Source organism: Orcinus orca, chromosome 18, assembly GCF_937001465.1.
Source record: "Orcinus orca chromosome 18, mOrcOrc1.1, whole genome shotgun sequence".
In the NCBI taxonomy this organism is placed as follows: domain Eukaryota; kingdom Metazoa; phylum Chordata; class Mammalia; order Artiodactyla; family Delphinidae; genus Orcinus; species Orcinus orca.
In genome coordinates, this window is record NC_064576.1 from 58,102,684 (window position 1) to 58,127,555 (window position 24,872).

General features: G+C 37.3%; 1 protein-coding gene across 1 annotated transcript in view; it reads left to right on the forward strand.

The window, feature by feature from the left end:
* Window positions 1-24,872, forward strand: part of LRRC63 (leucine rich repeat containing 63) — a 48,264-nt gene that overhangs the window by 8,841 nt on the left and 14,551 nt on the right. The window contains exons 4-6 of the mRNA XM_004274583.3: window positions 2,077-2,237; window positions 8,746-8,844; window positions 20,481-20,617. Coding sequence (XP_004274631.2) covers window positions 2,077-2,237; window positions 8,746-8,844; window positions 20,481-20,617 — 397 coding nt within the window. The remainder of the gene's footprint in view (window positions 1-2,076; window positions 2,238-8,745; window positions 8,845-20,480; window positions 20,618-24,872) is intronic.

Sequence of the window (24,872 nt, forward strand, 5' to 3'; positions counted from 1 at the left end):
AATGAAGGGGCCTTGGTAAACACACTGGGCTTTCAGTTGCAGACCCAGAAGACCTATGCCTTGGGAATAAGAATGATGCTCTAGGAGAAAGGACAAAACTAAAATAGGTTATCCCCTACAAAACTCAAAACCAATCCTTGATAAATCAAAGTGGTACTTCCTGCCTAGTCAAAGAAAACCTAACACTTATTAGAGACAGATAATATTATCCAGACCCTTTAAAATTTTCATTCACAATGTCCAGCATTAAACTTAAAAATCACAAGGCATCCTAAAAACAGGATAAAAGGTCTGGGAACCAGTAGAAAGAGGCAAAAGAAAGAGAACCATAGGATCAGGTATTGGGGTTTTCAAACAAGGATGTTAAAATAACTATGATTACTATGTTGAAGAAAATAAAAAGTTGAAGAATTTTATCAGAGAACTGGAATTTCTGCTTTTAAAAATTAGAGTCATATAAAATTTTAGAACAGAAAAAGTAATATAACAAATTAACGATTCACAGATGTGTTTAGTAGGAGATTATACACAGAAGAACACTCCAGACATAAAACTTTCTCTTTTTTCCCCAGTTGTATTGAGATACAATTCACATGCAACTCTGTATAAAGTTAAGGTATACAATATAATGATTTGATACATGAATATACAGTATGGTGAAATGATTACCACAATAAATTCAGTTAATACCCATCACCTGACAACTTTTTCTTGCTACAAGAAATTTTAGGCTTCACTCTCTCAGAAACTTTCAAATATACACTGTAGTATCATTAACTACAGCAGCCATAAGACTTTCTGAGCACACTACCCTTCCAGCAGTTCCCTATCCCTGTCTGTGACATAAGTTAACCACTGGGTCTCCTCCACATCATAGGCCTAAACCAGTCATGTTACCATTTCTGACTTAGGGAGTTTATTCCACTCTGGTGTTTCCCTCTTTGAAAAGTTCCCAGGGAAGTTTAAGCATCCTGAGATCCTTCAGAGATCTTTCAGGGAATTTCTAACCACCTCTGCACCTCCATCTCCCTCCTTTTCACTCAAAAATCAACTGCTTGAGCTTAGCCCATAAGTGTGGGTGGGCAGGAAGCAGGCCACAGACTTAATTCTTAACTCATTCTCCATTCCTCTTGCTCCATTCCCTCCCAAAAGACAAGGAATCTCCATATCACATCATACATCTTTCTTCATTCTGTGGTTAACTTTCACATCGATTGACCTGAAATGGGCACAAAGGCCTATTTTAGAAATTAACAACTGAACATTGTTTTCTTTGGTCTAGGACGCCTCGTTTCTTCTTATTGAAGCAATGGTATAAGAATTATTCAGATGATAAAATATGTTGCAGCAAGTAATACAGCAAGAATGGCTGGGAGTGTAAAATATATTTCAAAATATTTTCCTGTCACACCTGGGTGTGTGCTTGAACATGCCATTTTTGACAAAAGGGGAAACCCACAAGGGTTGTGATAAAGTAAATGTAGGTGGTCGCTGTTTGGCTACTCCTGAGTTGTCTGCTTCCCCCCACCCCTTTCTTGTGTGAGGTCTTTAAACTGAGGGAAGAGCTTAGTTACACAGGGTATTTGAATCATGCATCAATGCGATATTAAAGCAAAAAGCAAGATTTCTCCTTGGGATATGATCTCTATCTGATATATGCTTATATGATGTCCTTTATTCATTTTGTGAAGAAAGAAGTTGTTTATGTAATTCATCATAAAGTAAGATGTTTTTACATATAGCACAAGACTCAGACTGATGGAATCTAAATTATTGAGGTAGAAATCTATGAGCTTATGGTTTTCTTTTGGGAAGAAAAGTTTGCTATCTAATATTAGTCTGCTATCTAATATTAAAATGTTTGGCCAACAGAACCAACTGAGGTTGGGTGGATGGAGGTTATAGGGAATCTCCAACATGAGGTTGGGTGGGTGAAAGTTATGGGGAATCTCTTCCAAAGGAGGCATCCAGGTAACCTATTTATGATGACTTACTGTTATCATAACATGAATACCTTTTAACTTTCACTCTAAGTGATGACACATTTACGTTTCCTGTCTTGTTTTGTTTATTTAGGTAGCATTAAATCTAGAAAAATCGAAACCTCAGTGTCACATATCGTACATTGTGAAGGTTTTAAGGCTGTTGTGGCAACACGCTATGGAACAGTAACAGCCATGACCAAGATGGCCATAGTAACCTGTCAAATTCATGGAAGAAATGCACTTAATCTTAAGGTATACTACGTCTTCTCAATGGCAACTTCCTGTTGTATTATCGGTCATTTTTGTTTTAGGTTTCCTAACTTAGGTTATTCTCCATGGTATTGAAGGAACAACATAAAGTGGTGGTGGTTGAGGGAGTAATGGAGTTGTATAGTAACAAAACTTTTGTGTGCTGTTGAAGTTAACTTGGTATCAATCCAAACTAGATGTTTTAAATTTAGGATGCTGATCGTAATCTTCATGGTAACCACTCCTAAGAAACTATCTTAAAAATGTACACAAAAGGGAATGAGAAAGGAATCAACATGACAGATTACAAAAAATTAATTAAACACCAAGGAGGCAGTAATGTAGTAAACGTGGAATAACAACAACAAAAATTCCAGAAAAGGCAAAACTATGGTGACAGTAAATATATCAGTGGTTGTAAGGGATTTTGGAGGGAGGGAGGGAAGGATGAATAGGAGGAACACAGGGGATTTTTAGGGCAGTGAAATTATTCTGTATGATACTGTCATAATGGATACACATTTCATTATACATCTGTCAAGACCCATTGAATATACAACAAAAGGTCTGAACTCTAACATAATTTACAGATTTATGTTGATAATGATGTGCTAATGTTAGTCCACTGATTGTGACAAATATACTGGTGTGTGAGATGTTGATGTCGGGAGATGTACTGGATGTGTGTGGGGAAGGGGTATGTGGAAAAGAAAGATCTCAAATAAGTAACCTAACTTTGCACTTTAAGGAACTTGAACAAAAGAGCAAACTACACCCAAAATTAGCAGAAAGAAGGAAATAAAGATTAGAACAGAGATAAATGAAACAGAGGATAGAAAAGCAATAGAGAGAATCAATGAAACCAAACGTTAGTTCTTTGAAAAGAATGACAAAGTTGACCTTTGGCTAGACTAAGAAAAAATAGAGAGAAGGTCCAAATAAATAAAATCAGAAATGAAAATGGAAACATTTCTACTGGCTTCACAGAAGCAGAAAGGATTATAAGAGAATACTATGAACAACTGCATGCCTGCAAATTAAATATCCTAGATGAAATGAAACATTTTCTAGTAAAACATAAATTACCAAAACTGACTCAACAACAAATAGAAATTTGAGCAGACCTATAAAAAGTAAAGAGATTGAATAAATAATCAAAACCTCCCAACAAAGAGCAGTGCAGGTCCAGATAGCTTTATGGGTGAATTCTGCTAATCGTTTAAAGAAAAAGGAACATATATACTTCTCTAAATCTTTCAGAAAATAAAAGAGGAAGGAACACCACCCAATTCCACTGTTGTGCTGGTGGAGGGGGCGGGAATCCCACATCACCCAACAGTTCTTGGACACCAGCTGGGTGTCCTACAATTCAACTCAATTCTGACACTATCTACCCAGAGATAACATCAGATTCCACACGTAAAGTGCTCAGTCCCATAAGACTGCTCTACACTTCAGATGCCAATCACAAGCCCAGGTGGTTACCTGTGATTCTGACCAACCACCTACAGACTGGAGGTTCCAAGGACCCCCTCCAACTCAGGATGCCAATCACAAGTTGTTACCTATAGTTCTGATTGACTGGCTATAAATCAGAAATTCCCACGACCCCTCCTGATTAATTCGCTAGAGTGGCTCACAGAACTCAGGAAAGCTATTTACTTACTTGATTACTGGTTTATTACAAAGGATATTAAGGGATGTGAATCAACAGTTATATGAAGAAAAACATAGGACATGGTATGAGGAAAGGGTGTGGAGACCCTACACCCTCTCCAGGTGCTACTCTCCCCAAATTTCCACGTGTTCACAGACCTGGAAGCTCTCCAAATCCTGTCCTTCTGGTTTTTATGGAGGTTTCATTAATAGTATAATTGATTAAATCATTGGCCACTGCTGATTGAGCTCAGTCTTCAATCCCTTTCCCTCTTCAGAGGTGAGGGGACTGAAAGTTCCAACCTTCTAATCACATGGTTGGTTCTTCTGACACCCAGCCCCTTTCAAAAGTCACCTCACCAACATAAATCCAGTTGTTGTGGAAAGGCGTTTGTTATGAATAACAAGACACCCATTTCGCCTTTATGGTTCTGATTCAATTTCAGGAGCTGAAGATAAGAGAATGAGTATTATGACAAAAGATGCTCCCATTGCTCTTATTGTTCAGGAAATTCCAAGGGTTTTGGGAGCTGGTAGCGAGGAACCATGGATAAAGTCCAACTATATATGAGAAATATATTTTGGTCATTCAGATGACCAAATACATTTTTTAACAAGTAAAAATATCAACAACATTTAACACATTTTATGCTATCAGTATAACCCAGATATCAAGGGAAGATAAAGACACCACAAGAAAACTACAGATCAATATCCTTTGTTAATTAATTAATAAAATTGCTAAATCCATGATAGGATTAAGAAAAAAAGAAACACTAAATACCAAATTCAAAATTTAAAAAGGGGAAATCACCACATTTCCTACAGACATTAAAATAGAAAATAATGAAATAATAAGAACAACATTTTCCCAATAAATGCAACAACTGTGATGAAATGGAAAAATTTTTTGAAAAACACAACTTGCTGAAACAGACACAACAAGGACTAGAACATCAGAAAAGTCTTGCACCTGTAAAAACCTAATTGAAATTTTAATTAAGAGCCTTCACACAGAGAAAGCTCCAGGCACAAACAGCCTCACTGGTGATTCTATCAGACAATGAAGAAGGAAATAATATCAGTTTAGGCTAACTCCTTCAGAAATCAGAGGAGGAAGAACACTTGCTACCTCATTGTTTGATGCCTGTGTAACTCTCCTACTATCTCTTCAGATATTGCTCCCGTCTCATTCCTTTTGTCTTCTTCTTATCAGACTCCAGCTACATGTATCTTAGGCCTTTTCATCTTGTCCCATATATCCCTTACTCTCTTCCTGTATCCCTTTTACTTTCTGTGCTTTATTCTGAGCATTTTCTTCTTACCTAAATTCTGGTTCATTCATTCTCTTTTCAGCTTTGTGAAATCTGCTGTTAAACCCTTTATCAAGTCCTTAATGTTGGTTGGTTTCTTTTATAATCTAATTTCTTTGAACTTTAAATTCTTTATCTTATAATTTGATTTTTCGAGGCTATTAATCACAGTTAACTTTTCTTTTGTTTAACACATCTGACGTATCCAAAATATGGGCCTTCCGTGGGCCTATTTCTATGGTCTATCATTTCTCTTGATCTTTCTCCAAGTATCTTTTTGCACGTCTTTTTATTTTTGATTGTATGATAGATGTTGTGTAGAAATAATTTGAGGCCATAGATAATGTTATATTCTTCCAAAATTTTTTTATTGTTGCTTCTGACAGGCAAAGAGGTTAGGGGATGTTCATCTTAATCTAATCAAAATCAGCTGGTTTAATGCTGGACTTTAATTTTGGTAGAGATTTCCTGTTAAACTTCTTTCCTAAGGCTGTCGCCTTTTAGCCACCTCATATCAAGTCTGAAGTCCCTTCTCCTTGGGAAGCCCTGAATTCCAATTTTTGTCTCCCTAGCCCTGTGAGACTGGCTATAGTTCGCCACCACAGCTTTGGATTAGGCAAATGACTTTTGGAGAAAAATAGTGTTGAGTGCCGTGTTTAACACCCTGAGATTCCCTTCTTTCTGGAATTTTGGCTTCTTAAGACCTAGCTACTTTAGTCATTCTCCAAGTCTTTGTTGTGTTGTGTTTGTTTCCATTTTTGGTTTTAGTTGAAGGGCTGGTTTGAAACAAGGCTGTTGCCCATTAGTATAAGTGAAAAAATCAGATTATCTGGTTTTGAAGTGAATTACTTTATTTATTTATTTCTTTTTAAATAAATTTATTTATTTTTGGCTGCGTTGGGTCTTCACTGCTGCACACAGGCTTTCTCTAGTTGTGGCGAGCAGGGCCTACTCTTCATTGCAGTGCATGGGCTTCTCATTGTGGTGGCTTCTCTTGTTTCGGAACACGGGCTCTAGGCTCACGGGCTTCAGTAGTTGTGGTGCATGGGCTCAGTAGTTGTGGCTCGTGGGCTCTAGAGCGTAGGCTCAGTAGTTGTGGTGCATGGGCTTAGTTGCTCTGCGGCATGTGGGATCTTCCCGGTCCAGGGCTTGAACCTGTGTCCCCTGCACTGGCAGGTGGATTCTTAGCCACTGTGCCACCAGGGAAGTCCCAAAGTGAATTACTTTAAATCAGAGGTTGGCAAAGTTTTTCTGTAATGGGACAGATAAGTAAAATTTTAGACTTTGAAGTCTACATGGTCTCTGTCACAATTAATCAACTCTGTTGTGTAGTATAAGAACAGCCATATTACAACACCCAAACTTAGAGTGTGGCTGTGTTCCAATAAAACTTTATTTATAGAAACAGGTGGCAGACTGTAGCTCACTGATTCCTGCTTTAAATCGAGGAAGAGTATATCTTCTAAAGAGTTAAATGGAGCTAGTCAAGAGAAACATCTACTTACACAGTCATCAATATTATTTTAAAAGAATATTTGACTCCAGAGTAGAATCCTGAGCTCTGTGGGGATGATATAAAAGAATTAAAAGTAATAACTTCTAATCTATCTCATGGACTTATTAAGGAAACAGATTTTACATGAATAGAATTTACACAAAAAAAATGTACTGATTAATTTAATACAGACTCAGTGCATCAATGCTTAAATGTTGCTAGAGCAATTCAAGAGCTTGAGAAAGCCTCCACATTCTTGGTGTTGTTTAATTCTTCACATCCTTATCATGGTAACTGCAGCAAACAGGTTTTATGATGGGATGGTAAAAGAGAGATCCAGCATACCTATGCTGGGCAGACCTCATAGTATATCCACAGTGAAGGTTCCTGGGATTCCATGAGGCAATAAGAAGGTCCTGGATAGTCACTCATTCAGCCAATATTTAGTAATAACCCACTATGTACCCAGTGGTAAACTATGTATCTCATTATGTATCAGTGTGCAAAACAGAAAAAAAAAACCTATTTCATGGAGCTTATACTTTAGTGGGATGAGATCATACATACATACATTTATATATAGTCTGTCCTCTGGTGATAAGAGTTATGAAGAAAAATAAAGCAAGTGGAGGGGACAGAAAGCCATCAATGGGGCACTGGTTTGAGAGGTTGCTATTTGTGATAGGATGTGATGACTTACGAGCAGACAGCTGCCTATAAGCAACCTGTGAATGAAGTGAGAAGATACTTCATGGGAATAGATGGGGGAAGAGTTTTCCAGGCAGAAGAAAATGTAAAGGCACTAGTTATCTGAGCACACTTAGTGGAATGATTACAGACTGTGACAGACACTTTCCTGCTACATAATTTAGTGTACTACTAGTTATGTCGAGAAGAGATGAATGTTTAGTGACAGGAAGAAAGAACACCTACTCTTCTATAGGTGTATATTTCTACCAACATCTAGACATTTACAAATATTGATACTTTAATAAGAGGTCAGTCTTGAAACCAGTACTGTCAATTCTAAGATTCTTTAGCCATGAACCTCATCTCTCTCATACAGTGCATGCCATAACCCAATGCATTGGTAGCAATGCCTCCCTTCACTATAAGCTGAGGTTTGATCCTTCAGCATTAGAGTTCCTTGGTTCATTCAGCTGAACACTACTGATTCTATGATACTTAAGAAACAAATGTACCAACTTTCCTGGAATATTAAAGATACTGGGGGCACTAAGCATGTCTTGGTCAATTTGGGCTGCTATGACAAAATGCCATAGAGTGGCTTAAAAAATGGACATTTACTTCTCACAGTTCTGGTGGCTGGGAAGTCTGACACTGAGGTGTCAGCCAATTTGGTTCCTGGTGAGCGCTCTCTTTTTCACAGCTGACTTTTTGCTGTATCCTCACATGTGGAGAGAAAGAGATCTCTGGTCCACTGTTCTTATAAGGACACTGATTCCATCGTGAGGGCTCCATCCTTAAGACCTCATCTAATCCAAATTACTTCCCAAAGACTTCACTTCTAAATGCCATCATGTTGGGGATTAGAGCTTCAACAAATGAATTTTGGGGGAACATGAACATTTAGTCCGTAACAAAAGCATATGTTTTCCTCAATCAGAAATTGGCATATTTAAGCAAGAAATTTTAAGAAGACGTTAGATTAATAGAAAGATAACAGAGAAATAGAAGTAGAAACATGAAAAAAAGGGGGTAAAGAGAATTAAATATAAAATATATTTAATTACTTATTTCAGCATGTAGTGGACAGTCAATAAATGTTTGCTTGTTATTAACTGAAATAATGCCTTTCACACATGTAACACTATATTTATTACAGATGTAAATACTTAGTTTTTCTATTTTTTTCTTTACATATTTAAGAAATTATTATCATGAAAGACTAAAATAAATGAATGGAAGATTATTATAGGCTTGTTATTAGGTCACACATTTAGATTATGTGCTCATTTTTTTAAACACTAGTATAAAATATTTTGTGCATGGTAAATAATTCTTATCTCTTGTCACTTTCTTTTAGGGCTTTTTTCTCCTGAATTGTCCAGACCTAACATCTTTGGCTTTCCAATTGATATATCTTAATTTATCATATAATAACATCGGTTACTTTCCCACAGAAGTGAGTCCATTTTTATTATTGTATATATTGTCATAATTTATTATTATTAATAATTATAATTTAAAAATAGACACTTATGATACCCTGGAGTTACTATAAATAAATATATTTTGGATTGTATCCTAAAAGGCTTATTTTTAGAAGTACCAAAAGTATAGTACATTTTTCTTAGCAAGTCCCATGACACAATCCCCAAAGACTGTGTTATGGTCAGGCTCTCAAATATGTTCTCATAATTGTACAACGTATATAAAATTATTTATTTTTCTGATTCTGAATAAAACCTAAGATATACTTTATCCATGCTAATTGGAAGCTTTAAAGGCAATGTTTAGTGACAAGGTAATATGATGTTGTAACAAGTTTTAATTACAATAGGCTGAAATAGGATATTCTGCTTAATAAAACATACCAAGGATAATCAGATATGGGGTGAGATGATTCAATGTCATTATATAAACAAGTCATTATAAGTAATTAGGACAGATTATGTTTTCAGTGTCTTTAGTCATTGTTTCATTGGTCACGGGGTGTTTTGTTGTTTTGTGAATTGATTTCCAGAGTATTAACTTTTAGTGAATTAATTTCTAGCAAATTGACTTGCTTTCTATTTCAAACATGTAGTATTGGAAACATATATTTTCCATAATTTCTATGATATTGTGTTTTTTTTTTCACTAGAAGAGTTATTTGTTCTTTTCTAGTATATCACACTAGTTTTATTAATTTGACTAAGACAAATTGACAAGAATTCCCAAGGAATATAGGGATCTTAGTTCTTCACATTAATTTTAACCTTTCTTCTAAACAGTCATATATGAGGCTTGTGCATCTGCCAAAGAATACTCTAACCACTCAAGCAGAATGTATAACCATATGGGAGATTTTCAGGTGTAAATTATAAAGTGCTCATTTTTAAAGTGATAGAAATAAGTAGAACTTGCCATTAAAATGCAGATCAGTGTTGTATAGCTATAGATAAAATGTTCCAATGAAAATGGCAATATCCAGGCTTGGAAGGGCCGTACTAGGGGTAGGCAAATGATGCCAAGTTATTAGCATAGTGTAAGTGAAATGAATAGAAGACTAGAGGCTGGCATACATGTGGTGATTGGACAAGTTTCATGGAAAATTCAAGATGGTAGACTCTGGCAGAGACAGAGCCTACTGAAATAGTTTAGGACAGGAAAAGGTAGAAGCAGAAATGGTAAATATAACAAACCATATAAATATATACTTGGTCTCCTTTCTTCTCTTAGCTTCTTTAAAAGACACAAAATCACATACAATAGTAATTAATTATAATAATGTATTGTTACGTTTGTAACATATATAGATGTAATATGTATAACAATTATAGTACAAAAAAGGAAGAGGGAATAGAGCTATCTAGGAACAACATCTCCATATCTCACTGGAATTAAGTTAGTGTAAATCTGAAGTAGATTCTGGTAAGTCAAGGTGTATATTACAACCCCTAAAGCAATCACTAAGAAAATAACTGAAGAGAATACAGTGGGAAAAAAATCATTAAATTAATTTAAATGTTATACTAGAAAATATCCAGTTGATGCAAAAGAAGACAGTAAAGGAGGAACAAAAATGACATGACATTTAGAAAACTATAAGTGAAATTGTGATGTAAATCCAACCATGTCAATAATAACATTAAATGTTAATACATGAAACAATCAATAAAAAAATACAGTTTGTCAGCCCCAGTGATAGTCTGTCTAAAGGAGATACACTTAAGAGTAAAAGATCCAAAGAGGTTAAAAGTAAAAGTATAGGAAAAGATATATCATGCAAATAGCAATCATAAGAAAGCTGGAGTGACTATACTAATATCAGACAAAATAAATTTTAAAACAAAAAATGTCACTAGAGATAAAGAGGGACATTTTGTCAATCTTTCAGGATGCTGTAACAACTATAAACATTTAGGTACTTAACAACAGAGCCCCAGAATACATGAAGCAAAAACTGAAAGAACTGAGGGAAAAAATAGAGAATTCAAAAATAATAGTTGGACACTTCAATACCCCACTTTCAATAACACACAGATCAACTAGACAGAAGATGAAAGTGAAATGGAAGACATGAACAACATTACAAATCAATAAGACCTAACAGACATTTATGGGACACTCCAACCAAAAGTAGCAGAATACATAATTCTCAAATTCACGTGGAACATTTTGCAGAAGAGACAATAGGTTAGTCTACAAAAAATTTTAAAAAAAATTGAAAGTCACAGAAAGTATATTTTTGGGGCACAATGAAATTTAATTAGAAATCAGTAGCTGAAAGAAATTTGGAAATAAATGGAAATTAAGCAACACACTCTTAAATAACCAATGAGTCAATGAAGAAATCAAAAGGGAAATTAAAAATTACTTTGAAATAAATAAAAATCAAAACACAACAATCCAAAATTTATGGGATGCATCTACATCAGTGCTCAGAGGGAAATTTATAGCTATCAATTACTATACTAAAAAGGAAAAAATCGAAACCTAATATTCCATCTTAAGCCACAAGAGGAAAAGAGCTAAATAAATCTAAAGAAAGAATAAGGAAGGACATAATAAAAACTAGTGAAACAGGGAACAGAAAAACAATGTCAGCAAAACCTAAAACTGTTACTTTGAAAAGATCAACAAAATTGACTAACCTGACATAAACTGACCAAGAAAAAAACAAAGATTCAAGTTACTAATATTAGGAGTGAAGGATGGGATATCATATCAACCTTACAGAAAAATTTTTTAAAGATTTTAAGAGAATACTACAAATAACTGTATACCAGCCAACTAGATAATGTAGATGAAGTGGACACATATTTAGGAAGACACAAGAAAGGACTCAAGAATAAATAGAAAACCTGAATGGTTCTATAAAAAAAGAAAGAGTTTCAGTAGTAATTTTAAAACTTTCCTCAAAGCAAAGTCCAGGATCAGATAGCTCCATTGGCGAATTCTGCCAGATGTCTTAAAAAGAATTAACACCAATCCTTTACAAACTCCTATGAAAAATTGGAGAAAACGTTCTCATTCAAACTATTAAACCCGTAATACCCTGATACCAAAACTAGACAAAGATATGGAAAGAAAAGCAAACTACAGAACAACAGCTCATGAATATAGATGCAATAATCCTCAACAAAATGCTAGTAAACCAAATTCAGCAACATATAAAGAGGATTTTCCACCATAACCAAGTGAGATCTATTCCAGGAATGCAAGGTTGGTTAAACATACAAAAATCAATCAATGTGATTCCACATTAATATAGTGAAGGGTTAAAAAAAACTATACAATTATATCAACAGAGACAGAAAAATCATTTTACAAAATCCAACATCCTTTCATGACAAAAACACTCAACATCTATGAATAGAAGGGGGGCATCCTCAACTTGATAAAGGGTGTCTACAAAAAACCCACAGCCAATACCATACTTAATGGTGAAAAACTGAAAATTTTCTTCCTAAGATCAGGAACAAGATGAAGATGTCTACTCGTGTCACTGTGTATTGTACTGGAGTTTCTAGCCAAGACAATTAGACAAGAAAAAGAAGTAAAAGGCATTCACACTAAAAAGGAAGGAGTTTAAACTACCTTTTGTTGTAGCTGATACAGTCTTATATATAGAAATCCTAAGGCATTCACTAAAAACTATTAGAACTAATGAGTGAGTTAATCAAGGGTGCAGTGTACAAGATCAATATACAAAAATCAATTGTATTTCTACATACTAGCAACAAACAATTCTGACAAAATTAATAAAGCAAATCTACTTACATGAAAAAGAAGAAAATAATTAGAAGTTTAACAAAAGCACAAAACTTATACTGTGAAAACTACAGAGCATTGTTAAAAGAAATTAAAGAAGACATAATTATATGACAAGACATCCCATGTTCATGGATCTGAAAACTTAACATTGTTAAGATGGCAATACTTGCAAATTGATCTACAGATTCATTGCACTCTCTATGAAAATTACAACTTGCCTTTTTTTCAGAATTTGACAGGCTGATCCTAAAGTTCATATGGAATTGCAAGGGATTCCAAATAGCCAAAACAATCTTGAAAAGAAAAAACAAACTTGGAGGACTTAAACTTTCTGATGGCAAGAATAAGCATGCTCGGGAAGATGGCGGAAGAGTAAGACGCGGAGATCACCTTCCTCTCCACAGATACACCAGAAATACATCTACGCGTGGAACAACTCCTACGGAGCACCTACTGAACGCTGGCAGAAGACCTCAGACCTCCCAAAGGCAAGGAACCCCCCACGTACATGGTTAGGGCAAAAGAAAAAACTAAACAGAGACAAAAGGATAGGGACGGGTCCTGCACCAGCGGGAGAGAGCTGCGAAGGAGGAAAAGTGTCCACACACTAGGAAGCCCCTTCGCGGGTGGAGACTTCGGGAGGCGGAGTGGGGGAGCTTGGGAGCCGCGGAGGAGAGCACAGCAACAGGGGTGCGGAGGGCAAAGCGGACAGATTCCAGCGCAGAGGATCGGGCCGACCGGCACTCACCAGCCGAGAGGCTTGTCTGCTCGCCCGCTGGGGCGGGCGGGACTGGGAGCTGAGGCTCCGGCTTTTGTCGGAGCACCGGGAGAGGACTGAGGTTGGCGGCGTAAACACAGCCTGCAGGGCGTTGGTGCGCCGCGGCTGGCCGGGAGAGAGTCCGGGGAGGGGTCTGGACCTGCCGAAGAGGCAAGAGACTTTTACGTCCCTCTTTGTTTCCTGGTGCACGAGGAGAGGGTATTAAGAACGCTGCTTGAGAGAGCTCCAGGGACGGGCGCGAGCCGCGGCTAAAAGTGCGGAGCCCAGAGACGGGCATGAGACGCTAAGGCCGCTGCTGCCGCCGCCAGGAGGCCTGTGTGCGAACACAGGTCACTAGCCACACGCCCTTCCGGGGAGCCTGTGCAGCCCACCACTGCCAGGGTCCCGGGATCCAGGGACGGCTACCCCGGGAGAACGCACGGCGCGCCTCAGGCTGCAACGTCACGCCGGCCTCTGCCGCTGCAGGCCCGCCCCGCACTCCGTGACCCTCCCTACCCCCCGGCCTGGGTGAGCCAGAGCCTCCGAATCAGCGGCTCCTTTAACCCCGTCCTGTCTGAGCAAAGAACAGACGCCCTCCGGCGACCTACACGCACAGGCGGGGCCAAATCCAAAGCTGAGCCCCTGGGAACTGTGAGAACAAAGAAGAGAAAGGGAAATCTCTCCCAGCAGCCTCAGAAGCAGCGGATTAAAGCTCCACAATCAACTTGATATACCCTGCATCTGTGGAATACCTGAATAGACAACGAATCATCCCAAATTAAGGAGCCCTGTGGATGAAAGGCTCTTGGTGCTGCAGCCAGGAGTCAGTGCTGTGCCTCTGAGGTGGGAGAGCCAACTTCAGGACACTGGTCCACAAGAGGCCCCCCAGCTGCACATAATATCAAACAGCAAAAATCTCCGAGAGATCTCCATCTCAACGCCAGCACCCAGCTTCACTCAACGACCAGCAAGCTACAGTGCTGGACATCCTATGCCAAACAACTAGCAAGACAGGAACACAACCCCACCCATTAGCAGAGAGGCTGCCCAAAATCATAATAAGTCTACAGACACCCCAAAACACACCACCAGACGTGGACCTGCCCACCAGAAAGACAAGATCCAGCCTCATCCACCAGAACACAGGCACTAGCACTCTCCACCAGGAAGCCTACACAACCCACTGAACCAACCTTAGCCACTGGGGACAGACACAAAAAACAACAGGAGCTACGAACCTTCAGCCTGCAAAAAAGGAGACCCCAAACACAGTAAGATAAGCAAAATGAAAAGACAGAAAAACACACAGCAGATGAAGGAGCAAGATAAAAACCCACCAGACCTAACAAATGAAGAGGAAATAGGCAGTCTACCTGAAAAAGAATTCAGAATAATGATAGTAAGGTTGATCCGAAATCTTGGAGATAGAATGGACAATAGAATGGACAAATTGCAAGAATCAGTTAACAAGGACCTAGAAGAACTAAAGATGAAACAAGCAACGATGAACAGCACAATAAATGAAATTAAAAGTACTCTAGATGGGATCAATAGCAGAATAACTGAGGCAGAAGAACGGATAAGTGACCTGGAAGATAAAATAGTGGAAATAACTACTGCAGAGCAGAATAAAGAAAAAAGAATGAAAAGAACTGAGGACAGTCTCAGAGACCTCTGGGACAACATTAAACGCACCAACATTCGAATTATAGGGGTTCCAGAAGAAGAAGAGAAAAAGAAAGGGACTGAGAAAATATTTGAAGAGATTATAGTTGAAAACTTCCCTAATATGGGAAAGGAAATAGTTAATCAAGTCCAGGAAGCACAGAGAGTCCCATACAGGATAAATCCAAGGAGAAATACGCCAAGACACATATTAATCAAACTGTCAAAAATTAAATACAAAGAAAACATATTAAAAGCAGCAAGGGAAAAACAACAAATAACACACAAGGGAATCCCCATAAGGTTAACAGCTGATCTTTCAGCAGAAACTCTGCAAGCCAGAAGAGACTGGCAGGACATATTGAAAGTGTTGAAGGAGAAAAACCTGCAACCAAGATTACTCTACCCAGCAAGGATCTCATTCAGATATGATGGAGAAATTAAAACCTTTACAGACAAGCAAAAGCTGAGAGTGTTCAGCACCACCAAACCAGCTCTACAACAACTGCTAAAGGAACTTCTCTAGGCAAGAAACACAAAAGAAGGAAAGGACCTACAATAATGAACCCAAAACAATTAAGAAAATGGGAATAGGAACACACATATCGATAATTACCTTAAATGTAAATGGACTAAATGCTCCCACCAAAAGACACAGATTGGCTGAATGGATACAAAAACAAGACCCATATATTTGCTGTCTACAAGAGACCCACTTCAGACCTAGAGACACATACAGACTGAAAGTAAGGGGATGGAAAAAGGTATTTCATGCAAATGGAAACCAAAAGAAAGCTGGAGTAGCAATTCTCATATCAGACAAAATAGACTTTAAAACAAAGGCTATTAGAAGAGACAAAGAAGGACACTACATAATGATCAAGGGATCGATCCAAGAGGAAGATATAACAATTGTAAATATTTATGCACCCAACATAGGTGCACCTCAATACATAAGGAAAATATTGACAACCATAAAAGGGGAAATCGACAGTAACACATTCATAGTAGGGGACTTTAACACCCCACTTTCACCAATGGACAGATCATCCAAAATGAAAATAAATAAGGAAACACAAGCTTTAAATGATACATTAAACGAGATGGAGTTAATTGATATTTATAGGACATTCCATCCAAAAACAACAGAATACACATTTTTCTCAAGTGCTCATGGAACATTCTCCAGGATAGATCATATCTTGGGTCACAAATCAAGCCTTGGCAAATTTAAGAAAATTGAAATTGTATCAAGTATCTTTTCTGACCACAACGCCATGAGACTAGATATCAATTACAGGAAAAGATCTGTAAAAAATACAAACACATGGAGGCTAAACAATACACTACTTAATAATGAAGTGATCACTGAAGAAATCAAAGAGGAAATCAAAAAATACCTAGAAACAAATGACAATGGAGACACAACGACCCAAAACCTGTGGGATGCAGCAAAAGCAGTTCTAAGGGGGAAGTTTATAGCAATACAAGCCCACCTTAAGAAGCAGGAAACATCTCGAATAAACAACCTAACCTTGCACCTCAAGCAATTAGAGAAAGAAGAACAAAAAAACCCCAAAGCTAGCAGAAGGAAAGAAATCATAAAAATCAGATCAGAAATAAATGAAAAAGAAATGAAGGAAACAATAGCAAAGATCAATAAAACTAAAAGCTGGTTCTTTGAGAAGATAAACAAAATAGATAAACCACTAGCCAGACTCATCAAGAAAAAAAGGGAGAAGACTCAAATCAATAGAATTAGAAATGAAAAAGGAGAGGTAACAACTGACACTGCAGAAATAAAAGAGATCATGAGAGATTACTACAAGCAACTCTATGCCAATAAAATGGACAATCTGGAAGAAATGGAAAAATTCTTAGAAATGCACAACCTGCCAAGACTGAATCAGGAAGAAATAGAAAATATGAACAGACCAATCACAAGCACTGAAATTGAAACTGTGATTAAAAATCTTCCAACAAAGAAAAGCCCAGGACCAGATGGCTTCACAGGCGAATTCTATCAAACATTTAGAGAAGAGCTAACACCTATCCTTCTCAAACTCTTCCAAAATATAGCAGAGGGAGGAACACTCCCAAACTCCTTCTACGAGGCTACCATCACCTTGATACCAAAACCAGACAAGGATGTCACAAAGAAAGAAAACTACAGGCCAATATCACTGATGAACATAGATGCAAAAATCCTCAACAAAATACTAGCAAACAGAATCCAACAGCACATTAAAAGGATCATACACCATGATCAAGTGGGGTTTATTCCAGGAATGCAAGGATTCTTCAATATACGCAAATCTATCAATGTGATAAACCATATTAACAAACTGAAGGAGAAAAACCATATGATCATCTCAATAGATGCAGAGAAAGCTTTTGACAAAATTCAACACCCATTTATGATAAAAACCCTGCAGAAAGTAGGCATAGAGGGAACTTTCCTCAACATAATAAAGGCCATATATGACAAGCCCACAGCAAACATCATCCTCAATGGTGAAAAACTGAAAGCATTTCCACTAAGATCAGGAACAAGACAAGGTTGCCCACTCTCACCACTCTTATTCAACATAGTTTTGGAAGTTTTAGCCACAGCAATCAGAGAAGAAAAGGAAATAAAAGGAATCCAAATCGGAAAAGAAGAAGTAAAGCTGTCCCTGTTTGCAGATGACATGATCCTATACATAGAGAACCCTAAAGATGCTACCAGAAAACTACTAGAGCTAATCAATGAATTTGGTAAAGTGGCAGGATACAAAATTAATGCACAGAAATCTCTGGCATTCCTATATACTAATGATGAAAAATCTGAAAGTGAAATCAAGAAAACACTCCCATTTACCATTGCAACAAAAAGAATAAAATATCTAGGAATAAACCTACCTAAGGAGACAAAAAATCTGTATGCAGAAAATTATAAGACACTGATGAAAGAAATTAAAGATGATACAAATAGATGGAGAGATATACCATGTTCTTGGATTGGAAGAATCAACATTGTGAAAATGACTCTACTACCCAAAGCAATCTATAGATTCAATGCAATCCCTATCAAACTACCACTGGCATTTTTCACAGAACTAGAACAAAAAATTTCACAATTTGTATGGAAACACAAAAGACCCCGAATAGCCAAAGCAATCTTGAGAACGAAAGAAGGAACTGGAGGAATCAGGCTCCCTGACTTCAGACTATACTACAAAGCTACAGTTATCAAGACGGTATGGTACTGGCACAAAAACAGAAAGATAGATCAATGGAACAGGATAGAAAGCCCAGAGATAAACCCACGCACATATGGTCACCTTATCTTTGACAAAGGAGGCAGAAATGTACAGTGGAGAAAGGACAGCCTATTCAATAAGTGGTGCTGGGAAAACTGGACAGCTACATGTAAAAGTATGAGATTAGATCACTCCCTAACACCATACACAAAAATAAGCTCAAAATGGATTAAAGACCTAAATGTAAGGCCAGAAACTATCAAACTCTTAGAGGAAAACATAGGCAGAACACTCTATGACATAAATCACAGCAAGATCCTTTTTGATCCACCTCCTAGAGAAATGGAAATAAAAACAAAAGTAAACAAATGGGACCTAATGAAACTTAAAAGCTTTTGCGCAGCAAAGGAAACCATAAAGAAGACCAAAAGACAACCCTCAGAATGGGAGAAAATATTTGCAAATGAAGCAACTGACAAAGGATTAATCTCCAAAATTTATAAGCAGCTCATGCAGCTTAATAACAGAAAAACAAACAACCCAATCCAAAAATGGGCAGAAGACCTAAATAGACATTTCTCCAAAGAAGATATACAGATTGCCAACAAACACATGAAACAATGCTCAACATCATTCATCATTAGAGAAATGCAAATCAAAACTACATTGAGATATCATCTCACACCGGTCAGAATGGCCATCATCAAAAAATCTACAAACAATAAATGCTGGAGAGGGTGTGGAGAAAAGGGAACCCTCTTACACTGTTGGTGGGAATGTAAATTGATACAGCCACTGTGGAGAACAGTATGGAGGTTCCTTAAAAAGCTACAAATAGAACTACCATATGACCCAGCAATCCCACTACTGGGCATATACCCTGAGAAAACCATAATTCAAAAAGAGTCATGTACCAAAATGTTCATTGCAGCTCTATTTACAATAGCCCAGAGATGGAAACAACCTAAGTGTCCATCATCGGATGAATGGATAAAGAAGATGTGGCACATATATACAATGGAATATTACTCAGCCATAAAAAGAGACGAAATTGAGCTATTTGTAATGAGATGGATAGACCTAGAGTCTGTCATACAGAGTGAAGTAAGTCAGAAAGAGAGAGACAAATACCGTATGCTAACACATATATATGGAATTAAAAAAAAAAATGTCATGAAAAACCTAGGGGTGAAACAGGAATAAAGACACAGACTTACTAGAGAATGGACTTGAGACTATGGGGAGGGGGAAGGGTAAACGGTGACAAAGCGATAAAGAGGCATGGACATATATACACTACCAAACGTAAGGTAGATAGCTAGTGGGAAGCAGCCGCATAGCACAGGGAGATAAGCTCGGTGCTTTGTGACCGCCTGGAGGGGTGGGATAGGGAGGGTGGGAGGGAGACGCAAGCGGGAAGAGATATGGGAATATATGTATATATATAACTGATTCATTTTGTTGTGAAGCTGAAACTAACATACCATTGTAAAGCAATTATACTCCAATAAAGATGTTAAAATGCAAAAAAAAAAAAAAAAAAGAATAAGCATGCTCTACTCCACCAATTTTAAATCTTCATGATATAAAAAGTTTTAATTTAATGTTAAAGAGAGCTAATGTAAAAGCTTGTTAAGATTCACTAGAGAGGAAGAAATATATAAATCAAGCAAAGATTGTGGATTTAAATGGCATACTCTATTTTTAAATTTCATATGAAAAATCAGTTATTTACAAATTACTGTGATATCAGAGTGAATCAAGCTGGCTATGATATCAGACACCCCATGATTGCTACAGTTAATTCCACTTATTTTCTTGATTCTGCAGGTATCTCCTACATTCCTCATTCTTGACATTCCTCATTCTTGGTTGTCTCTTATGAAACCGTGAGCTTGATCAAATAGGATGATTTTCCCATTTAGAAAAGGAACATTCTTGAGTCAAGGGTATATGAGTACAGTAGCTGCACTATCTTACCATATCATACATATGAATGCTGGTTAGTTATTTTCAAGGCTTACCAAAGGTATTTATTGAGATATATGACACAGCCAATTAGTGTTACCATACTGATTTGACTGCATTGGTTCAAAGAGTTTATAAAATGTAAAAAATAAGGATTCGCACACTTTAGTATTCTACTCATGCTTATTTCTCTTTCCCATTCTTCAGATATTTTGTCTTAAAAATTTACAAATACTGAATCTGAGAAATAATCCTATCAAAGAAATCCCTTCTACAATTCAACAACTTAAGTTCCTTAGAACTTTCAACATCGCCTTTAATTTGATTACTACGCTTCCACCTGGGTAAGGTTGATAGTCTGAGATTCTAAACACAGAAAATAAAGGGCATATAATTTAGAAAAGGATCAATTTCCCTTCTGAAAGCAGCTAGCTACTTTTTAGCCATTTGATAATTTTTATTCAGTTCCAGTTAGCTGATTTGCTTCTAATTATTGTGTTAAAAAAAAAAAAAACCTACCAGCTACATAGATGGCAATTAATCTGGGGCTAGTAAATACATATCTAGACATCAATTATCTGAGTATGGATTAAATCATATAAAGAAGCTCAGGTGAGAAACTTACACCTATCCCTTGGTAGCCTTTTTGGATATCGAAAGAACTCTGAACTTGGAATTAAGAATTCTAGCCTTGGGACTTCCCTGGTGGCGCAGTGGTTAAGAATCCGCCTGCCAATGCAGGGGACATGGTTTGGGCCCTGGTCTGGGAAGATCCCACATGCAGTGGAGCAACTACGCCCGTGTGCCACAACTATTGAGCCTGTGCTCTAGAGCCCACGAGCCACAACTACTGAAGCACTAGAGCCCGTGCTCCACAACAAGAGAAGCCACTGCAATGAGAAGCCCACACACCACAACAAAGAGTAGCCCCTGCTTAACACAACTAGTGAAAGCCTGTACGCAGCAATGAAGACCCAATGCAGCCAAAAATAAATAAATTTATTTTTAAAAAAAACATCGAGAAAAAAAAACAATTCTAGACTTTTAACTTCAAAGTTGAGAATTATCTATTTGATCTGGAGAAAGACACAACCATTCTAGGCCTCAATTTCCTAATCTATGAACTAAGAAATTAACTGTATGATGTCTAAGATCCTTTAAACTCTGATAGGAATGTTTATATCCAGGCATAAAAGAGATGGATTTTTTTCCCACATATGGACTGGTAATTATTTACGTCTTAATGAAAGTTTTGAACCAAAACCTTAACCAAATGCCAAAACAAGATATCTCTTCCAGTTAGATTTTAACAAATTGAACGTAGGTTAAGGGCAAAAAGTTAAGAGCACAGGGACTCTTAAATAGTTTAACATTTTGCAAAAGAAGTTCTTATAGTAATTAAGAAAGTGCATCAAAATTCATTTATAAAACTGTTCATCCAGCATTGTTTGTAATTAACAATCCAAGATCTACATTAAAACACTGTAAAACTATTCATTTTGAAAAATTAAATAAAAATTATATCATTTCTGTGTAAAAACACTTATATACACATCACACATTACACATAAAATGTATTTAAAAAGAAAGAATAAATACTAAGTAAAGATATTGCATTATGAGTTTTATTTTTGTTTGACTCATCTATCTTTCCAGAGTAACATAAAGTGTACTGCCTTGATTCCCTGCCTGGATACTAGAATCAGCCATTTCTCTTAGGAAACCCTATTTCCTTTTTATTGGAGGATGGTATTTAAAAAACAAGATCTGGGTGCTGTATATTCCCACTGCTATTGGGATGATATTGCTTCTAGACACTCTCAGTGGACAGAGATAGATAACTTATGTATGTATACTAATCTGTGTACACACATATCTATAATTGTTTGTGTATACACACACACACATACATCTATGTACACACACCTCACTCCCTGAAGTTATGAAGCCATAACTGTAACAAAAGTTTAAAAACAAATGCTCTTATCTTTTTCTCAGTGGATACCAGGAGGAAAATGACATAGAAAATTACTACTTTTAACTAACAGAATCAAAGTTTTGCCTTGTTTTGGTTCAGTTTGATTTAATTAGCCAGCATGTTCTTTGGGAAAGAGAAGCTGTTTGGAATAAAGAATTTAAGAACATACTTGTGAACCCTGAAGTAAGAGCTGATTCTAAAAATGCACAAATTTATTTTCCCATATTGGTATTGATTAAAGATAGGGATTGAATTACTTTGTATCCATATACCTGAAGAACAGAGAGTACTAATTTGATTTCATACTGACTTGGATAAACTACTTAACTTCTTATAGCTTCCTTTTTTTTTTTTACAGTTCTTTTTTTAAAAAATATCTTTATTGGAGTATAATTGCTTTACAATGTTGTGTTAGTTTCTGTTGTACAACAAAGTGAATCAGCTATAAGTATACATATATCCCCACAGCCCTTCCCTCTTGAGCCTCCCTCCCATCCTCCCTATCCCACTCCTCTAGGTCATCACAAAGCATGGAGCTGATCTCCCTGTGCTATGCAGCAGCTTCCCACTAGCCATCCATTCTACATTTGGTAGTGTACATATGTCAATGCTACTCTCTTACTTTGTCCCAGCTTCCCCTTCCCCCCGCCACCCCCCCCCATTTTCTAAGACTGTGTCTTTATCCCTGCCCTGCCACTAGGTTCATCAGTACCATTTTTTTTAGATTCCATACACCTGTGTTAGCATACGGTATTTGTTTTTCTCTTTCTGACTTACTTCACTCTGTATGACAGACTCTAGGTCCATCCACCTCACTACAAATAACTCAATTTCGTTCCTTTTTATGGCTGCGTAATATTCCATTAATATGTGTGCCACATCTTCTTTATCCATTCATCTGTCGATGGACACTTAGGTTGCTTCCATATCCTGGTTACTGTAAATAGTGCTGCAATGAACATTGTGGCACATGTCTCTTTTTGAATTATGGTTTTCTCAGGGTATATGCCCAGTAGTGGGATTGCTGGGTCATATGGTAGTTCTATTTTTAGTTTTTTAAGGAACCTCCATACTGTTCTCCATAGTGGCTGTATCAATTTACATTCCCACCAACAGTGCAAGAGGGGTCCCTTTTCTCCACATCCTCTCCAGCATTTATTGTTTGTAGATTTTTTTTGATGATGGCCATTCTGACTGGTGTGAGGTGATACTTCATTGTGGTTTTGATTTGCATTTCTCTAATAATTAGTGATGTTGAGCATCTTTTCATGTGTTTGTTGGCAATCTGTATGCCTTTGGAGAAATGTCTATTTAGGTCTTCCACCCGTTTTTGGATTGGGTTGTTTGTTTTTTTGATATTGAGCTGCATGTGCTATTTGTATATTTTGGAGATTAATCCTTTGTCAGTTGCTTCATTTGCAAATATTTTCTCCCATTCTGAGGGTGTATTTTCATCTTGTTTATGGTTTCCTTTGCTGTGCAAAAGCTTTTAAGTTTCACTAGGTCCCATTTGTTTATTTTAAATTTTATTTCCATTACTCTAGGAGGTGGGTCAACAAAGATCTTGCTGTGGGCTTCCCTGGTGGCACAGTAGTTGAGGGTCTGCCTGCCGATGCAGGGGACATGGGTTCGTGCCCCGGACCAGGAGGATCCCATGTGCCGCGGAGCGGCTGGGCCCGTGAGCCATGGCTGCTGGGCCTGCGTGTCCGGAGCCTGTGCTCCGCAGCGGGAGAGGCCACAGCGGTGAGAGGACCGCATACCACAAAAAAAAAAAAAAAAAAAAAAGATCTTGCTGTGATTTATGTCAAAGAGTGTTCTGCCTATGTTTTCCTCTAAGAGTTTTAGAGTGTCTGGCCTTATATTTAGGTCTTTAATCCATTTTGAGTTTATTTTTGTGTATGGTGTTAAGAAGTGTTCTAATTTCATTCTTCTACATGTAGCTGTCCAGTTTTCCCAACTCCTCTTATTGAAGAGGCTATCTTTTCCCCATTGTATATTCTTGCCTCCTTTGTCAAAGATAAGGTGACCGTATGTGTGTGGGTTTACCTCTGGGCTTTCTATCCTGTTCCATTGATCTATATTTCTGTTTTTGTGCCAGTACCATACTGTCTTGATTACTGTAGCTTTGTAGTATAGTCTGAAGTCAGGGAGCCTGATTCCTCCAGCTGTTTTTCTTTCTCAAGTTTGCTTTGGCTAGTTGTGGTCTCTTGTGTTTCCATACAAACTGTAAAATTTTTTGTTCTAGTTCTGTGAAAAATTCCATTGGCAATTTGATAGGGATTGCACTGAATCTGTAAATTGCTTTGGGTAGTATAGTCATTTTCACAGTGTTGATTCTTCCAGTCCAAGGACATGGTATATCTTTCCATCTGTTTGTATCATCTTTGATTTCTTTCATCAGTGTCTTATAGTTTTCTGCATACAGGTCTTTTCCCTCCTCAGGTAGGTTTATTCCTAGGTATTTTATTCTTTTTGAACACTCCCATTTACCACTGCAAGGAATCAAGGTAGCTTCCATTTTTTAAATCTGTAAATAATATTAACAATATTGCTGTGGTCCAATGAAAGACCATTCTAAACTGCCACAAACACATAGTAGGCTCTCAATAAATAATATTTAT